The following is a 17578-nucleotide window of genomic DNA, read 5'->3' as shown; positions in this document are numbered from 1 at the left end:
AGATCTCCCCAATTCCTGCACCTTCACACCTCAGATCACACCAATTCCTGCACCTTCACACCTCAGATCAACCCAATTCCTGCACCTTCACACCTCAGATCTCCCCAATTCCTGCACCTTCACACCTCAGATCACACCAATTCCTGCACCTTCACACCTCAGATCACACCAATTCCTGCACCTTCACACCTCAGATCACCCCAATTCCTGCACCTTCACACCTCAGATCACACCAATTCCTGCACCTTCACCCCTCAGATCACACCAATTCCTGCACCTTCACACCTCAGATCACCCCAATTCCTGCACTTTCACAGCTCAGATTGTCCCAATTCTTGCACCTTCACACCTCAGATCAGTAACAATTCCTGGACCTTCACACCTCAGATCAGTCTAAATTCCTACACCTTCACACCTCAGATCAGCCCCAATTCCTGCACCTTTAGACCTCAGATCAGACCCAATTCCTACACCTTCACACCTCAGATGAGCCCCAATTCCCACACCTTTACATCTCAGATCAGTCCCAATTCCTGCAATTTCACACCTCAGATCAGTCCCAATTCCTGCAATTTCACACCTCAGATCAGTCCCAATTCCTGGTCTCTCACACGTCAGATCACCTCAATTCCTGCACCTTTACAACTCTAATTCCTGCACCTTCAGACTTCAGAATTCAGCCCCAATTCCTGCACCTTCACACCTTAGATCAACCCTAAATCCTACATTATCATGAATGCATGAGTTTTAGATTCCTACTTGCTGCAGCTGGCGATTTCATTAGGCAGGGAAAGAGGTTAGGTTGGAGAGCTTCTTCATTTAACGATATATGTGGCTGCAGCAGCCCAATGCTAGTACTAAAACGAGCACCTGACCGCCAGTGACATCAATACCGCTCTGAAACATCATAGGGTGGATGGGCAAAGGCCAGGATCTATGGCAGTAATGTACTGTATTTGTAGGGAGCAGGGGCCCACTGGAGGATCCTACCCTTCCCCAGCGGGTCAGTCCCAAATTGCATACATTTCATGTGATGATCTTCCAAGTACACCTGAAAATGACATTGTATGACCATATTGACATGTGTGGCATGGTGATTAACTACCCACCAATTTATTAGTGCAAGGAATGCCAGGTCAAGTAGTTCTGGGACATGTAGCTGTGGGGCACCCATAGCACTACTCTCTTGGGCCATATTAAAGTTGGGCTCCAGTCCAAACATTTATTGGGGTGGGTTTGTATAAAGTCATGTTGGAATCTCTGCCTTTTTTAAAATAGGCTTCCACTTAAGGCAGGCTCGGGTAGGCAGGTGAAGATCACCTGACTATCCTATACAGATCCCAGAGGATGCCAATATGGAAAATCTAAACTGCAATCCAAAGAAGGCATATAAGGGAGCAGAGTAAGGATAAGATGCAGAACCTGGAACCAGCACCGTCAACCAAGAGGATGACAAAAGCTCTCAAAGGAGACCAAAGCCAACTCGGGGCTGTAGCACTAATGAACTGGTGGGTAGTTAATCACTATGCATTCCTTCCATTCTACATGGTTGTTCACAGCATTATTCGCTTTATACTTCTGCAAAAGTTGTAAAATATTTAGCTTTAAAAATAGAACAAAAAATATGAGATAAAGTAAGAAATTATCAAAATCCTATTGCAATCTAATCAACTATTTTGAACCCTGGGAAAACCCCCAGACCCAGTCTATACACAATGTTACCTTTACAACATTTTCACTTGGTTAAGCAGGACATAAACCGATTTACATCAATTTAATTAAAAAGAAAAAATACAAAAATAATTTTTTTTTTTATGAAAACAAAATATTCAAGTTTGTTTGTAATAATATGTAAAAGATTATTTTCTATGGTAATGTGGACGAATCACCTACATACACTGCAATTGGTCTTTTTGTAACATGGCTTTGTGCCAATCTCTAGCTAATGGGAAGTCTGCATTGATGTTATTGGTCTCAAGTAAATTGATAGGCTGCATTCTGAGTGATGTCATCGGTCTCTAGGGGATTAATAGGCTGCATTCTCAGTCTATAGTGAGTGGATAGGCTGCAATCTCAGTAATGTTACTGAACTCTAGTGAATGGATAGGGTGCATTCTCAGTGATGTCACCGGTTTCTAGTGAATGGATAGGCTGCATTCTCAGTGATGTCACTGGTCTATAATAAATGGATAGGTTGCATTCTCAGTGATGTCACCGGTCTATAATAAATGGATAGGTTGCATTCTCAGTGATGTCACCGGTCTATAATAAATGGATAGGTTGCATTCTCAGTGATGTCACCGGTCTATAATAAATGGATAGGTTGCATTCTCAGTGATGTCACCGGTCTCTAGTGAATGGATAGGCTGCATTCTCAGTGATGTCACTGGTCTTTTGAGAATTAGTGGCCTGCGTTTCCAGTAATGTTACCAGGTTTTCAGAAAGGAAAAGACTGCATTCTCAGTTACTCCTCTCCAGTGCAGCCTTTTTCAATCAGGGTACTTTGCGGTTTGCTCAGGGGTGCCTTGGCAAAAAATTACCCCAAAATTGTATACAAGCCAGCGTGTGGATAAAACCTGCCTTTTAGTTACATAAAGTCACAGGTTTTCATTGTACACTATTACAACCTTCCATCTGCCAACCTCCTAATGACCAATTACATCGTCAGTTGATAAGGAGGATGTCAGCTGTCTGCATATCATCCTTGTTTGACCCTCCCTTGCATCCCTCCATCAGCTTTGGGGTCTTATTAGTTGAGTGATGGAGAAAGACTGAAGGAGAAGAGAAACATTGGAATACTAGTCAGTACCAGTTTGCAAACGTGTATTTGCTCTGAAAGACTACATCACCTCTAACGTTGGATGTCCTACGTGTATTGATGTTGCTGCATGATGTAAAACTATTATAATCAGAGTGGATAAAAATTAACGATTTAAAAAAAAAAAAAAAATTTGATTTTTTTCATTTAAATCTGATTCTTTTGATTTAAATGGATTTTTTTTCATTTTTAATCAAATTTATTTTAATAAAATGCTTTTAGAGTAAAAATCTATCTAAAGATAGTTTTCTGTTTGGGATACATTCGTAATTTAGTTTATTCAGAATGAAATGGAGTTTAGTTTTGTAGCACGAGGCTGTATATTCTGCAATATTTAAATTTTTGGTAAACTCATTCAATGAATCCAAGCTTTGCAAGCTGGGATAACATGCACTACATTGATGCATTCACACAATTTCTCAGTAACCATGAGATAAAACAGGTTCAGGAATATTCCTTTATCCCATTGTTTTGCAAATCTTTGTACACTACAAACTGTATGATTGAATCGGTTCTGATATCGCTGTTTACTAACATGACAGCTTATTATTCTAAATAGGAAACCTTCATTTTGTTTGCAAATATTAAAGATTCTAACTACCAGCAAGAATAAGTCCTTACATTTAAAGAGCACCTGTCATTTCAGATCCATCATGGCAGCGCCTGTTAGCGGGCATCCATTCACCTGCTGCCGCCACGTCCCTCACCTTGTTGTGTCACTGCCGCATCACCAGCCGTCCCATTAAAATGAATGGGACTGTCGGTGAGTCAACAGCGGGTCAGAGAAGGAGCTTGATTTAAATCAAATCCACTTTGATTAGAACAGTTTGTACATTTTAGAATGGGGTGTCTCAAGACTGCCCATAATTGTGGAGGGTGCCTTCGAGATTGTCCATCATTTTAAAGGGTGCCTTGACTGAAAAAAGCTTGAGAAACACTGCTCTAGTGAATGGATAGAATGCGTTCTCAGCGAGGTTAATGGTTTATTTACAAATTTTATTGGGGAATGCAAAATTTGTCAAATAATTGAACGCACCTGAAACTATCACCCGGAAACTGTCAATTGTCTTTGAAAAAAAACTTCCTTTCAGTCTAGTCTAGAATTCTTTATAGTTTGGCACAACTACACAGTGACAAAATTGTGCAAAAGACACTGCAGAGCCATCTTGTTTTCGCAACAGTATGTTATAATGTCTCTGGTCTTTAGTGAGTGGGTAGGTTGCATTCTAAGTGATGTCACCAATTTCTGGTGAATGGGTAGACTGCTTTGTCAGTGATGTCACTAGTCTCTAGTGAAAAGACAGGCTGCATTTTGAGTAATGTCATTGGTCTTTGGTGAGTGGATAGACTACATACTCGGTGATGTCATTGGTCTTTGGTGAGTGGATAGACTACATACTCAGTGATGTCATTGGTCTTTGGTGAGTGGATAGACTACATACTCGGTGATGTCATTGGTCTTTGGTGAGTGGATAAACTACATACTCGGTGATGTCATTGGTCTTTGGTGAGTGGATAGACTACATACTCGGTGATGTCATTGGTCTTTGGTGAGTGGATAGACTACATACTCGGTGATGTCATTGGTCTTTGGTGAGTGGATAGACTACATACTCGGTGATGTCATTGGTCTTTGGTGAGTGGATAGACTACATACTCGGTGATGTCATTGGTCTTTGGTGAGTGGATAGACTACATACTCGGTGATGTCATTGGTCTTTGGTGAGTGGATAGACTACATACTCGGTGATGTCACTGGTCTCTAGTGAATGAAAAGACTCCTTTCCTAGTGATGTCACTGGTCTCTGTTGAATAAATAGCTAACTGACAAAATGACTTTCTCCAATGTTTGTAGGTGATTGATACATTGAATTTAAACAATCATAAAACCTAAGAACCTAACAACTATTTACAATCTTGATAACAAAGATTAATGTATAGCTATATACAAAAATAACACATTGCTGACATTTCTTCATGAAATTTTGAGACAAAAGCCAAACGTGACCCCACTCGTCTCTGCCCAGGTCTACCCAAAACACCTCTAGATGTGGAGTAACCCCATCAAATTCCAGTCCTTTCCTTACACAACCTCCTGACTGCAATAACCTCCTGGTGACCTTGGACAGTTATATTCTGTGTATCGTATGCTTGCGTTGCTGTTATTAGCATGTTCAGGGCTGGATTCCTGCTCAGGCCTCAGGAGCTGTTAGATAGAGATACAAAACTGCCAGGGGTGGCACTTGGTCCTCCACAAATCATGCTGCTGTAATTTACATATTTTCATTAACAATAACAGGTTCTGGACTTCCAACTGCCTGCCAGCGCCATCTAACTGGGTCCTTGTGGAGATTCCTTGGTGGAATAGTGTACAGTGTACTTTGATGTTCACCCACTCAAGGTCTTTCTGATTGGAGGTGAACTGCTAGCACAGTATGGTGACCTTTTATCCTACTCTTCTATGGGGACATTCTACTGACACAGAATAGGCAAATTCCACTCTAGCATAAAACAATAAGGCCTAAGGGGGAAGGGGGGCTAATATTATACATTTAGCCCTGAACATGGTATGCCAGTGGATGCAAAAATTCTAGGAACAATGTTATATTGGTTAATGCCAATTTTTAACAACTTCCAAACTGCAGTAAGTCATATGATCTTGGGATTTGGGTGGGGATATATGAATGATGCCTGCAGCTACAGGCATCATTCAGATATCATTCTTTTCCCCTGGCAATACCCAGTACCGGAAACAATCATAGCGGCTGTTCAGCCGCTTGATTGTTTTTACAGGTGGTGGGAGGGGACTCCTCCCCCCCCCCCTCGCTGCCCTCCGGTGCTTCTACTGGCTCGCCCCTGTGATTGTCGAGCCATAGAAGGAATACGCTGGTGGCAGAAGTTCACCATAGAGAATATGCGGAACAGATGGTCCCCGGCAGTCTCTATGACCTTCGAAGACTGGGCGCGGGGTTATGTTGTCTCGTCCCGCCCCGGCAGGTGTAAATACTGCTGTGTATTCGGCTGGAAAGGCTAAAATCGCTTTTTTTTATTTTTTGCATTTCAGTCTTTCCAGGCTAGAGGCCAGATCTGGGGACTTATAGACCCCAGATCTTGCTGTAACGAGGACCTGTCATGACCTATTCCTATTACAAAGGGTGCTTAAATTCCTTGTATTAGGCATAAAAGTGATAAAAATATAAAATTAAATTAAAGGGAAAGTGTAAAAATTTACATGTTCACGGTGAGGTATCGCCGTGAACATTAGAGCAAGAGCAACAATTCTATGCCAAGAACTCCCCTTTAACTGTAAACAGGTAGCCTGTTAAATTTTAAAGCGATGCCTATGGATATTTTTAAGTACTGAAGTTTGGCGCCATTCCACGAGTGTCAGCAATTTTAAAGCGTGAAATGTTAGGTATCTGTTTACTCTGCGTAACATCATCTTTCACATTATACAAAAACATTGGGCTAACTTTTTTTTCATTCATGAAACTGTTTTTTTTCCATAAAAAAATGTTTGAAAACTTGCTGGGCAAATACCGAATGACATAAAAATTTGCAACGACCCCCATTTTTTCCCCTAGGGTCTCTGCTAAAAAAACATATATAATGTTTGGGGGGTTTTCTAGCAAAAAATATGATTTTTACATGTAGGAGAGGAGTGCCAGAATTGGCTCGGTATGGAAGTGGTTAAGTAAAACCCCTTGGGTATTATTTTGCCAACTGTGTCCCAATGGAGAGATTTCCCCTAATTTACTATATTGTAGACTCGATATGATGTGAAGGGGATCTCTCAAAATTGAGGGTTACCACCTAAACAACTTCATAGACACCAGGACAAATAGAGAGAGTAAAGCTCCCTAGTGGGACATGGACAGCATTTAGACCCAACATAGGTTCTAATTAATCCCGACTCTATCCAAAATTTAAAAAAAAGCTTTAGATACACTTTAGTGAAGAACAAAAATATTTCTGTTAGGAAAGGACTGTGGTGCAGGCTTTGGACTTTAAGGAACATCTGAGTTGCGCTTTCAGGTGAGGTACTCATGATTCGATAAAAAACATTTAGTTTTAGGCCTCTTCCACGTGGCTACATATGACTCCAGCATCTTCTTGGTGGCCACAGTTGTGTTTTCCAATCTCCTTGTGCTTACAGTCAAGCAAAGTCTTCTCCTTGCCCGTGCACTCCACATCATCAAGAAGGATGGGAAGGTTCTTTCCTTCTCCGAACTCTGCTTGTTTGGCAGCCTTTACAACATGAGGGAATCCCAACTGTCGGCACACGACAGCTGCTGATTTGCTGTTCCACAAGTCATCACACACCGTACCCCACTGTCCATTGACGAAGATCTCCACCCTCCCTCGGTCAGGTTTATTACCATTAGCCAAGCGCACTGACCCGCTATGTATTTCCACAGATCTTGGCCTAGAGTCTGCCCCGGTATTTGCTTTTGTTTTCTTTCTTTGACCTCTCTTCTCGTTGCTCTTACCGCCTTTCTTTGGTTTAGGTGGCTTGGTTGTGGTTGGTCTGACGGTGGTTGGAATTTTTTCACCTTGCATGAGCTTTAATAGTTGTTCCACCCAATCAGGCGTTGCGTTAGGTGGTGGCTGTGCAGTGGCTTTGGCCCTTCCTGTTGTTCTTGATGTGGGTTTGACCTTTGGTTTCTTAGTTGGGGTGGTTTTTATGATTAATTCTGCAAATGAATAAAAGTGAAAAAAATGACATATTGGATTGAATACAGTTTTACATTTTCATTTTTATGTATTTGGTTTGCGCTTTATATATGTATTTTGTGTTTGACAGCTTGTAAATAATGGCATTGTTACTGAACAATCACTACAACTTGTAGTGCTTGTGCCTCAGAAGTCAAAAATACCTTTATCTCCACACCATAATGCTGTCTTAAACTTAAAACAGTAGCAATAGACCTAAAATACTTACTTTGACCAGAGAAATGCTGCTGTGGGATTTCAAGGCATTCAGACCAAATGCCTTGGGGAAGATTAGGGTTAAAAATGACTGATGATCTACCTAAGGCAGACCTCCAGCTTTCTTTTCAGTCTTGCACAGTTGTACAGGCTCCTCTTCTATACTGAAATTGCTTACTCTTATTCCACTGCACACTGTGAGCTTCTTACAGTCTGCATTGGAACTACAGCAGATAGAGTCCAACTCATTTTCTGGATGACAGATGCCCAGCATCATCTAGCCTTTTCCAACCCAGCCTGACTTTCCCTGGCCCACCCTTTTCATTAATTTTAGTCTTTTCAATCATGGAGGCTCAGCATCACATTTGGGCATTGCCGTGTAAATCAAGCCTGCCTAGGAATGCCCACTCCTCCAGATTGACACCCGCCCACCTATCAAGGCACTTTAATATTAACACAACTCTTCCCAGGAGCCAGCCCACTGCTTGCATCAGGGCTGAGGTGGGGCTTTCATCTTCACCCATGGGGCTTCCACCTTCAGCAGGTCTTCCTTCCGGGTTCGCAGGTTCCAGCTGTTTGAATGACTGAGACACGATGAAGTCACCACTGCGCATGTGCATTGGAGTCACGGCCGCGGCACAGCTCTCTCAATAGATGGCATGCTGTCCATTGAGATAGCAGTGCGCATGCGCTGGTGACATCCCCAGCTGCTACTAAAGTAAATCTCTCCTGAACGGTGCAAACGGTATAAATAAAAAAGCAGACTTTACTATCGCGTTGAAGTGTTACTAAACCCAGGACCCTGCATTCACTATATCTGGTCTCCCAGTACAGTACACAGAACATGGAAATGCAAACATTTTTGTAAATATAACCTGCTAAATACCTTTTTTTCATCAGCAGTATATAGCAGTCTTGCGACTTCTATTCATACTGTATTCATACAATAGTTTGCACTGGCTGTCCTTTTAGGATGCAGGACCCCTGAGCCTCTGTCTGGACAGTGCTGATTGGCCCTGTGCTGATCACATGCACGCTCCCAAGAAAAAAAAAAACTCTCTATCAATACACACCAAACTGAGCATGTGCAGAGTGCCTCCATTAACTCTGTCTTATCCAGACATGTTTTGGAGACAAAGCAAGAAAGGGAGAATCAGAGAAGACAGGCTCAAACAGCCTTTTTACACAACGCAGAGGATTAACCCCTTAGATTCCACAGTGAGTATAACAAGTATGCTTTACTGCATACACAGACTGATTTTACTGTTGTGGGTCTAGTAACACTTTAAGTGATAGAGTCTGATTGGCTCAAACTGCTGCCCCACCTTTTCCCAGTCAGAGTGTTGCTGTGTAGAGGATTACAAGAGGCTGAAAACAATCCATTTTTAATGATTAGCTATATACTTTAGCCGTGTATTGTATGCAAGATCTAAAGTCAGGTTTGCCAGCAAGAACCTGCGTTTGTGCAGAAAATACGCATATGAATGGCCCTCATTTTGTAAATAGGTATTTCTGAATCCTAGAAGATCTGTAATATTGCAGAATGCCTGAAGTTCCTCTCTCTCTCTTTCTGCACACTGCAGGGTCGTTGTACATGTAGATTACTTGCATAAAGACAATTCAATGAACAAGAGATCTTTGTTGCCTAGACAACAAACACATCCCGAGAACTATTTTCTGTGCGGCGCTGACCTAGATACGCCTATGGTCACTGGATCAGCAGGCCGTCCCCCCTGCAAATGTCCACTGTTCTGCCGAATACAAATTGCTTCACATAACATTCAATAAAAGGAAACTAAAAGGATAACTTAGACGATTGAACGTAATTCTAAGGGCCCTTGCACACCGGGTGTTTGAATTTTTCCTCTGAACGCCTTTCACTTCAGGCAGGAAAAAGCAGCTCAAAATGATGCTGATGTAGTTGAATCTAAATTTAAAGTCTAACTTTAAAAATAGTTTTTTTTTTAAATCAGCACAGACACTGATGGTAGTTGCATTCAATGAGAAGTGTCGCTTGTGCTGGTGGCTGCTGTCTTATGGCGGCCATATACTAGGAAAATCGAACTTTCATTCGTTTTCGTTAATGGGTGTTAATTGAAAATTAGGCTACTTTTACACTGTAGCAACCCCTAGTTTGGTGGTAAAGCACTGCTCGTTTTAGCGGCGCTTTACTGTCATTTTAGCAGCGCTTTTCGGTCGCTAGCAGGGTGCTTTTAACCCTCACTAGCGACCGAAGAAAGGGTTAAAACCACCCGTGTTGCGGCGCTTCCAAAGCGCTTTTCAGGCACTTCGGAAGCGCTGGCCATCCATTCCAATGGGCAGGGGTAGTGTAGGAGCGCTGTATAGAGTGCTCCTACACTGCCCCAAAGATGCGGCTTGCAGGACTTTTTTTCCCGCCCCGCAAGCGCACCGCTCCAGTGTAGAAGCACTCGGGCTTTCACACTCGGGAGGCAGTTTTCAGGCGCTTTACAGGCACTATTTCTAGTGCTAAAATGCCTAAAAACTGCCTTCAGTGTCAGTGTGAAAGGGATCTTAGAGCTTAGAGACCGAAAAAAATCAAAGGAAAAGGTCTGAAATGTTTGCCAAATGAACAAAAATCTACAGGTTAAAGTGGAGTTCCGCTGAAAAAAAAAAAAAAATTAAAGTCAGCAGGTACAAATACTGCAGCTGCTGACTTTTAATATTAGGACATTTACCTGTCCCTGGGCGTCTGCAATGTCCTCACCCGAAGCCGATCTGTCCCTCAGCTCTCGGGTGGAGGCGCCGGCATCTTCAGTAAGGCCCCTTTCACACTGGGGCGGTTTGTAGGCGTTATTGCACTAAAAATAGCGCCTGCAAACCGACCTAAAACTGCCGCTGCTGTTTCCCCAGTGTGAAAGCCCGAGGGCTTTCACACTGAAGCGGTGCGCTGGCAGGAGAGAAAAAAAACTCCTGCAAACAGCATCTTTGGAGCGGTGAAGAAGCGGTGTATGCTCCTTCACCGCTCCTGCCCATTGAAATCAATGGGGCAGTGCGGCTATACCGCGGCTGTAGCGGCGCTATGCGAGCGGTTTTAACCCTTTTTCGGCCGCCAGCGGGGGTTAAAACCACACTGCTAGCGGCCGAATACCACCGCAAAAACGACGGTAAAGCAGTGCTAAAAATAGTGCCGTTTTACCGCCGACACCCCCACCGCCCCAGTGTGAAAGGGGCCTAAGGGAATTAGGAAGGGAAGCCTTGCGGCTTCACAGCCTGGTACTTGTCCTCACTGGTCCCTGCTGTCTTCTGGGACCCGTGTGTCTCCCAGAAGACAGTGGGGGGGGGCAGAGGAGGGGCCAGACATGGCGTAGATCGCGGCGGAACCTGCAGCAATCCATCGCTGGAAGTGAGAGCAAATACCTGTATTAGACAGGTATCTGCTCCCCACTGAAATGTGCCAAATGTGACACCGGAGTGGGGGGGAACCGGATAAGCGTAAGTTCCATTTTTGGGTGGAACTCCGCTTTAATATATTTCTGAACCGATAAAAATCATTATGTTAGAGCTGCACGATTCTGGCTAAAATGAGCATCACAATGCTTTTGCTTAGAATAAAGATCACGATTCTCGCAGCGTAACATCATCTTTCACATTGTATTAAAAAAAATTGGGCTAACTTTGCTGTTTAGTTTTTTTTTTTTATTCATTAAAGTGTATTTTTCCCAAAAAAATGCATTTGAAAGACCGCTGCGCAAATACAGTGTGACATAAAATATTGTAAACTGACCTAATTTACAGACCGAAGTTCATTCCTTTGATGTAAGAATGAAAAATTTACAAGGTTTCTCTTTACCTCTCATGTTGTCATAAACTTGGCAGGCTGCCTAGATTTTTTTTTTTTTTTTTGTCAGCTGTCAGAAGTGGGCAGAGAACTTTCTGCACTTGTCACATAAAATCTCATCTCTCCTTTTAGTTACCTTCTCATCCAGCTGTCATCACTGGAGATTGCCTGCAGAGAAGAGCCTGCCAACATGCACAGGGCTGCTGAGACCTGTAGTCCTCTTGCAGACAGCAACCAAGGTATGCCAGGGCAGCACAAAGCCTGAGTTAGGGAGTAGGGACATCGGGAAAATGTGGAGGAAAGGTCTATCATCACCCTCCTACCCCTTACATGCGTGTACATGCAAATATGCAAGTACGTGTACACCACACCCCAGGGAAAGATAGAAGATTTTTTTACGCATTCGCCCTACAGCCCAACCTCACTTTTTTCATCAGTACCGTGTGCAAATACCCTTAGTTGAAATCTTCAGTTTCAGGGTGTTCATACACCCACGGTGGTGAACTTTTGAGGGTGCTGTCCCTGTGAAGCGCATTCGTCAAGTCCTGACTATGCCTGACTTTTCGCCCCCCCCCCCCCCCCATCCTCCATTCATAGAGGCTGTACTAAGGCTTCAATCAATAAAGTGTGCTCTGTGAATGGAGGAGGCGGATCTTTTATTCATCCACCTGTCCTCTATGCATAGAACACTTTTTGATTGATGGGCTCATCTCAGCCTAGGCAACGTCACTGATTGGAGCTCAAGTATGTGTTTTTAGTGACAATAGGTGGAGCTTTTTGAAAATGATATACTATTGCTATACATTGGGGAATATCAGGAATGTATACACTTGTAAAGTACATTTTTAGTTAACCATAATGAGAAATTTACTAAAACTGGTGCACACAGAATCTGGTGCAGCTGTGTAAAGAAACCAATCAGCTTCCAGGTTTTATTGGCAAAGCTTAACTGAACAAGTTGAAGCTAGAAGCTGATTGGCTACCATACACAGCTGCACCAGATTCTGCACTCTCCAGTTTTAGTCAATCAACCCCATAGTCATTTTTTCACACAATAAGACCTCATAAGAAAATCCTAACTTACTTTCTTTTGGCACAAACGGCACAATGGCACTTTTCGTCTTGACCAGTAAGGGATGATAACGGCATTTACCAGGCGGGGCCCTCCTGTGGAGACAAACACAGTCATTAAAGTCTGGAATAATAAAAATGAAGCATTTGGGATGCCGTTTGTAAAGAGCAGTGTTCTGAGTGACTGGATACGAGAGCGATTTAAGTAATGCCTGTTCATAATTACAGAACATGAACAAATTATATGCAATTTCCATGCCCCATCTAAGAACTGGGCTCCCTGAGTGTAATAGCAAAAAAGAGATTTGTGAAGTTGAGTGTGACCCAACACATCTGCTGGAGATTTTAGAGCCAGAATCCGGTCTGCACATCATCAGAATAAACATTAGCACACGCACACTGTGACCGGCTGGCTATATTTGGACGTTGCAGCTTACAAATAATGTGCTGCAACTGTTAAAACTATCCTAAAGCCATTTTTTTTTTTTTTTTTTTTACGTTTTGGATAGGGCAGGGGGTGATGAGGTTTTCATTGCTAAAAAAGAAAGACAGCCGACAGCACTGTTAAAATCCGATGCAAGTGTCCATTTATAGTTTCGGATAGGCAAGCATCAATCCCACCAAGACCTCCTTTGCCATGTTTTACCCAAAATCGGGTGTAATTGTAAAGTCTCTACGATTTAGACCCATTTTGGTTGAAACGCATCAAAGAAAAAAGATCCCAGATGGGGATTCATGTTTGAATGTCCAGAACAATAAAGCAATATATGCATTGGATTTTTAGAGAGTGGCGCCGGCTCTCTTCATTTTACAATTATTGGTAGTTTTGGAATTGGGAGCCCCTGCTCTTTTTTTTGGCATGGTCCAGCTAAGCGGGGTGACCAGACGTGGTGATAAGCTAACCCATGGGAAGCTCTCACATGATAGCAGGTAACCAGCCAAATCAGCTACAGCCAGAAAATTCCCCACCCTGCAGCCACATGTAACAAAGGAGCAGGGAATCTGGTAACTTCGTTAACCTAATATGGCCCCATGGCCATAACTGGACAATGTAATTGACTGAATACGTCCAGGTGACCATATTAGGTCATTGATATCACCAGCATTCCCACTCTTTGTTATACTGGGCAGTAGGAGGGCTGCAGCTTATTGGGCCAGCGGCCTGCAATCCTGTGACAGCTTCCCATGGCTTAGGACATCACTACCTGTAAATTAACCAGTAATCCTGCCAGATCTGTATCCTTGTCATCTCTTCCATTATTACTGTTAAAATGTTCACCCGATGATTCAGAAATCAAGGTGGCATTGTCACCATCATGTTTGCTGTGTCTACAAGAACAATAGTGCTATAGGCTTGTCTATCAGCAAGTAGTCCAGCCCTTTTACCACCCATCTTCTCCAAAATGAATGCCCCCAATGTAAATTAGGACTTGGTTAGAGTAAGGAATGCTGAAAAACATTGCTCCCTTTTAGTAAGGGTTGATATTGCCAAGCCGGGTGTCCTACAGACCCACTTTGAAAGGAATTGGAGATGGCCAAGTCATGGCAGTTGAACCTTAAAGTGGTTCTAAGGGCAGGAGTCCCATCTCAATCCAGTGATGTGCATGAGAGCAGCGTCTCTCCCTGGTTTCTCTCTCCTCATTGGCCCCTGCTGCTGTCAATCACAGCCAGTGAGCCAATGAGGAGTTCAGACATTGAGTATAGCCTCACATAACATTTAGTTAATAACAGTAAAGGAGTACCATCATCCAGGTTGACGTATGTGATTGGGGAGGGTGAAGATGTGGGGGTAGTTGCCAAAGGTAACCCATGCATATAGACACCCAGGGGGAATTAAATGGACTTTCTCGCTACTGATATAACCACAAGATTTGATTAATAAAATACAAAATTTTATTCTGTAACAATGTACAAACAGTATCTTAAAAACACAAAAATGTATACAAAAACAAATGATAAAAAATAGTATAGTATACACCACACAGAACTAACTAATAGCAGGATTCCCCGGTACAGTTTCTGTTAGGGTGGGGTATAAATATTCCTCTACCGGTTTTGCGGTATAACCGCTTCTTCAGGAGGATGAGAGGTCTATAGGAAAACAATATATTAAGAAATATACAGGAAAACAAACAATTGCAAGGCATGGCAAAGGTAACATAAGGAAAGATCTTCCCACCCAAATGGACCAGGCACGGCTAACAGCAGAATCCCACAAATCCACCCCCCCCCCCGGCAGACAAGGGGGAGTGCAAAAAAACGTCTCTAGTTTAGAATAAATATATTAGGTATGAATTGTAAATATTTATTAATTATTTATCAAAGAAAATAAAGGTACTAATGGGTGGAAGATTATAGTGATGAGAAATCGATTAAGGGTGCATGTGTGGTTTAGAATAAGGAAAAGGTTAGCGAGAGAAGAAGGGAGAAAAAAGACAGAGGGAAAGGTATGGGGGTTGAGAGGGGATGGGGGGAGAGGGGGAAAAAGGAAAGGGGGGGGAAGGGGGGAGAGGGGGAAAAAAGAGGGGGGGGAAGGGGGGAAGGGGGAAGAGGGGGAAAAAAGAGGGGGGGAAGAGAAGGGAGGGGGAGAGGGGGGGAAGGGGGGGAGGGGAAAAAGGAAGGAGGGGGAGGGGGAAGGGGGGAGAGAAAAGAGGGGGGATGGGGGGGAAAAGAATTGGAGGAGAAAAGAAAGGAGGGGAAAAGGAAAACATCCCAGAAAACATCCCAGAAAATTAGAAAACACCACACTGCATACTATATAGGGATCTCACCAAATTGCAATATACTGGTCAATGTAACTGACCCCATGACGTCAAACGGCGCCTTCGGCCGCGTACATTGATGCCCACGGGGTTGGGGAGCTCTTATAGCAGTCCTCATGGACTGCTAGACGAGCAGCAATACCCCTCCACGCTGGGCTGATGCACGGGCAGAAGTACGCATATGGTAAGTCACCATTGTGAAAGCATCCCCCTCCAGTATGTTCCGGACCCCTTGTTACTTATTCTACCTACTCCCTTTCGCTTCCTCCCCATACTCTGCAACTGTTTGCTCACAAGGCCACCCTTATGTGCTTTCTTTTTTTTTTTTAAATTCTTTTATTTTCATACTGAGTGGGTACAACCAGTTACATACTGATTTATATAACAGTGTCAGAACCAAGCATACAGAATACAGGAGTAAGTTTGTAATCAAAGATAACAGAAACAATAGGGTCAAGATATATGATAACTGACATTTGCACCACAGTCACAGTTTGTGGGGATTATACCCCGGCACAACACTACTGCCAAAGTATGGGACCTCGGAGGTGCTCTAGCATCTTCGTTGCTTGATTCGGTACTGACTCCCTTAAGTGTTAGATTGCATCACTCAGTGATAGATAATGTTTTCTCATAAAAATAATAGAAATAATAGGGTAGGGAGCTGAATGGCTATGAAGCCCAGACATGGGACCACATGAGAAGGTAGATGGTTTTAGGATTTTCTTTGTATCTGGCCATAGGGAAACCCATGTATGAGAATGCGTTATAGAGAGACTAAAACCCCCGAGGGAAATTAAGAAATATGACCGGGATAAGGGGGGGGGGGGGGGGGGGAGGCAAGGAGGGGAGAGGAAACAGGAAGGGTATTGGAAGCGGGAGGTTAAGATATTAGAGAGAAAGAGTGCAGGAAGTAGGAGAATATGAAATATGAGATATGAGGTGTATTGACCCCTGCCTGAGGTGTATATCCGGTTCATTCAGTTAACTGGATTGCGCCATTTCCTGAAGATATGTTTCCGTGTATATAAAGTGCTGCCAGGGTCTCCATGTTTCCCTGAAGGTCTCCTCCCTATTGTGTAGGGTAGCCGTAAGGTCTTCCATGTCCCTTAATTCATTTACTTTCGTAAACCACAGGGATTTCGTCGGTGGTCTCTCCGATTTCCAGCACAGGGGAATGCATGCCTTTGCGGCATTCAGGAGTTGGATGGTGAGAGAGGTCTTATATTTTTTGATGGGTCGTTCTGACAGATGGAACAGACAGGCTGCAGGGTTCCCCTCTAGGGAGACACCTGTGAGGTGTCCGATCGTGCGGGCCACCTCTATCCAGAAAGGAGCAAGTTTGGAACATGACCAGAAGGTGTGCAACATCGTCCCCTCCTCAGCACCACAGCGCCAGCAGAGGCTGGGCACCTGAGGGAAGAAGCGATGTAGAATGGTAGGGACCCTGTACCAGCGTGTCGTGATTTTATAACAAGTTTCTTGCACCCTAGTCGCAATGGAGGATTTCTGGGCAAAATAGAGAATTTTTTGTCTCTGTACCTCGGTGAATTGGATTCCCAGTTCCTCCTCCCATTTAGTGAGAAACGGGGGTACGTATCCTTCCTCTGGTTGGGTTAGCGATGAGTATATCAGTGAAAGGCAATGTCGTATCGGTTCCCCACGATGGCAAATGAGCTCAAGTTCAGTTAGTTTGCGGGTAACGCCTGGTTTCCGTAGATAACTGCGTAGAAAATTCCGCAGCTGTAAGCTGCTCCAGAAATCTAGGGGGGGGTCTGTCACTAACGTCCCGACATTTAGGGAAAGTTGGCCATTGGGTTCCATGAAATCATGTAAGCACAGCCTGGTGCTTATTGCGAGTCGCTTAAATTGGGGGCTCTGCAAACCAGGTAGGAACTCCGGATTACCCAGAATCGGCACCATGGGGGACGGCTGTGGGGATACAGATGAGCGCCGAAATGCGTCTCTGGTCACCGTTAAAGTACTGCCAAGAGTGGGGTGTTCAATGATATCTTTGGGTAGTGGTGTTGTAATCCAGGGGCAGCTCCTGGCCAAACCCCCCGGAGTCCTCCTCCTCCATCGCGACCCAGTGTTTCGCCTCCGCATGGCAGTGCCAGTCCACCAACCTAGTTAGGTGGACTGCTCTGTAATAGGCCTTAATGTCCGGCAAGCCCACCCCACCCCTACTTTTCGCCAAAT

The 17578-nt window shown here is 43.7% G+C and overlaps 1 protein-coding gene across 1 annotated transcript in view; it reads right to left on the bottom strand.

Moving 5' to 3' along the window:
• Window positions 1–1759: 1759 nt before the first annotated feature.
• HHIPL1 (HHIP like 1) overlaps window positions 1760–17578 on the bottom strand; it is a 55924-nt gene continuing 40105 nt past the window's right edge. Inside the window, exons 8-9 of the mRNA XM_073609898.1 lie at window positions 12631–12713; window positions 1760–7512 (exon numbers count right to left, since the gene is read on the bottom strand). Coding sequence (XP_073465999.1) covers window positions 6890–7512; window positions 12631–12713 — 706 coding nt within the window. The 3' untranslated portion in view covers window positions 1760–6889. The remainder of the gene's footprint in view (window positions 7513–12630; window positions 12714–17578) is intronic.

This window comes from Aquarana catesbeiana, linkage group LG13 (assembly GCF_042186555.1).
Source record: "Aquarana catesbeiana isolate 2022-GZ linkage group LG13, ASM4218655v1, whole genome shotgun sequence".
Lineage (NCBI taxonomy): Eukaryota > Metazoa > Chordata > Amphibia > Anura > Ranidae > Aquarana > Aquarana catesbeiana.
The sequence above is the reverse complement of the archived record's forward strand: the minus strand, read 5'-3'. Positions and strand labels throughout refer to the sequence as shown.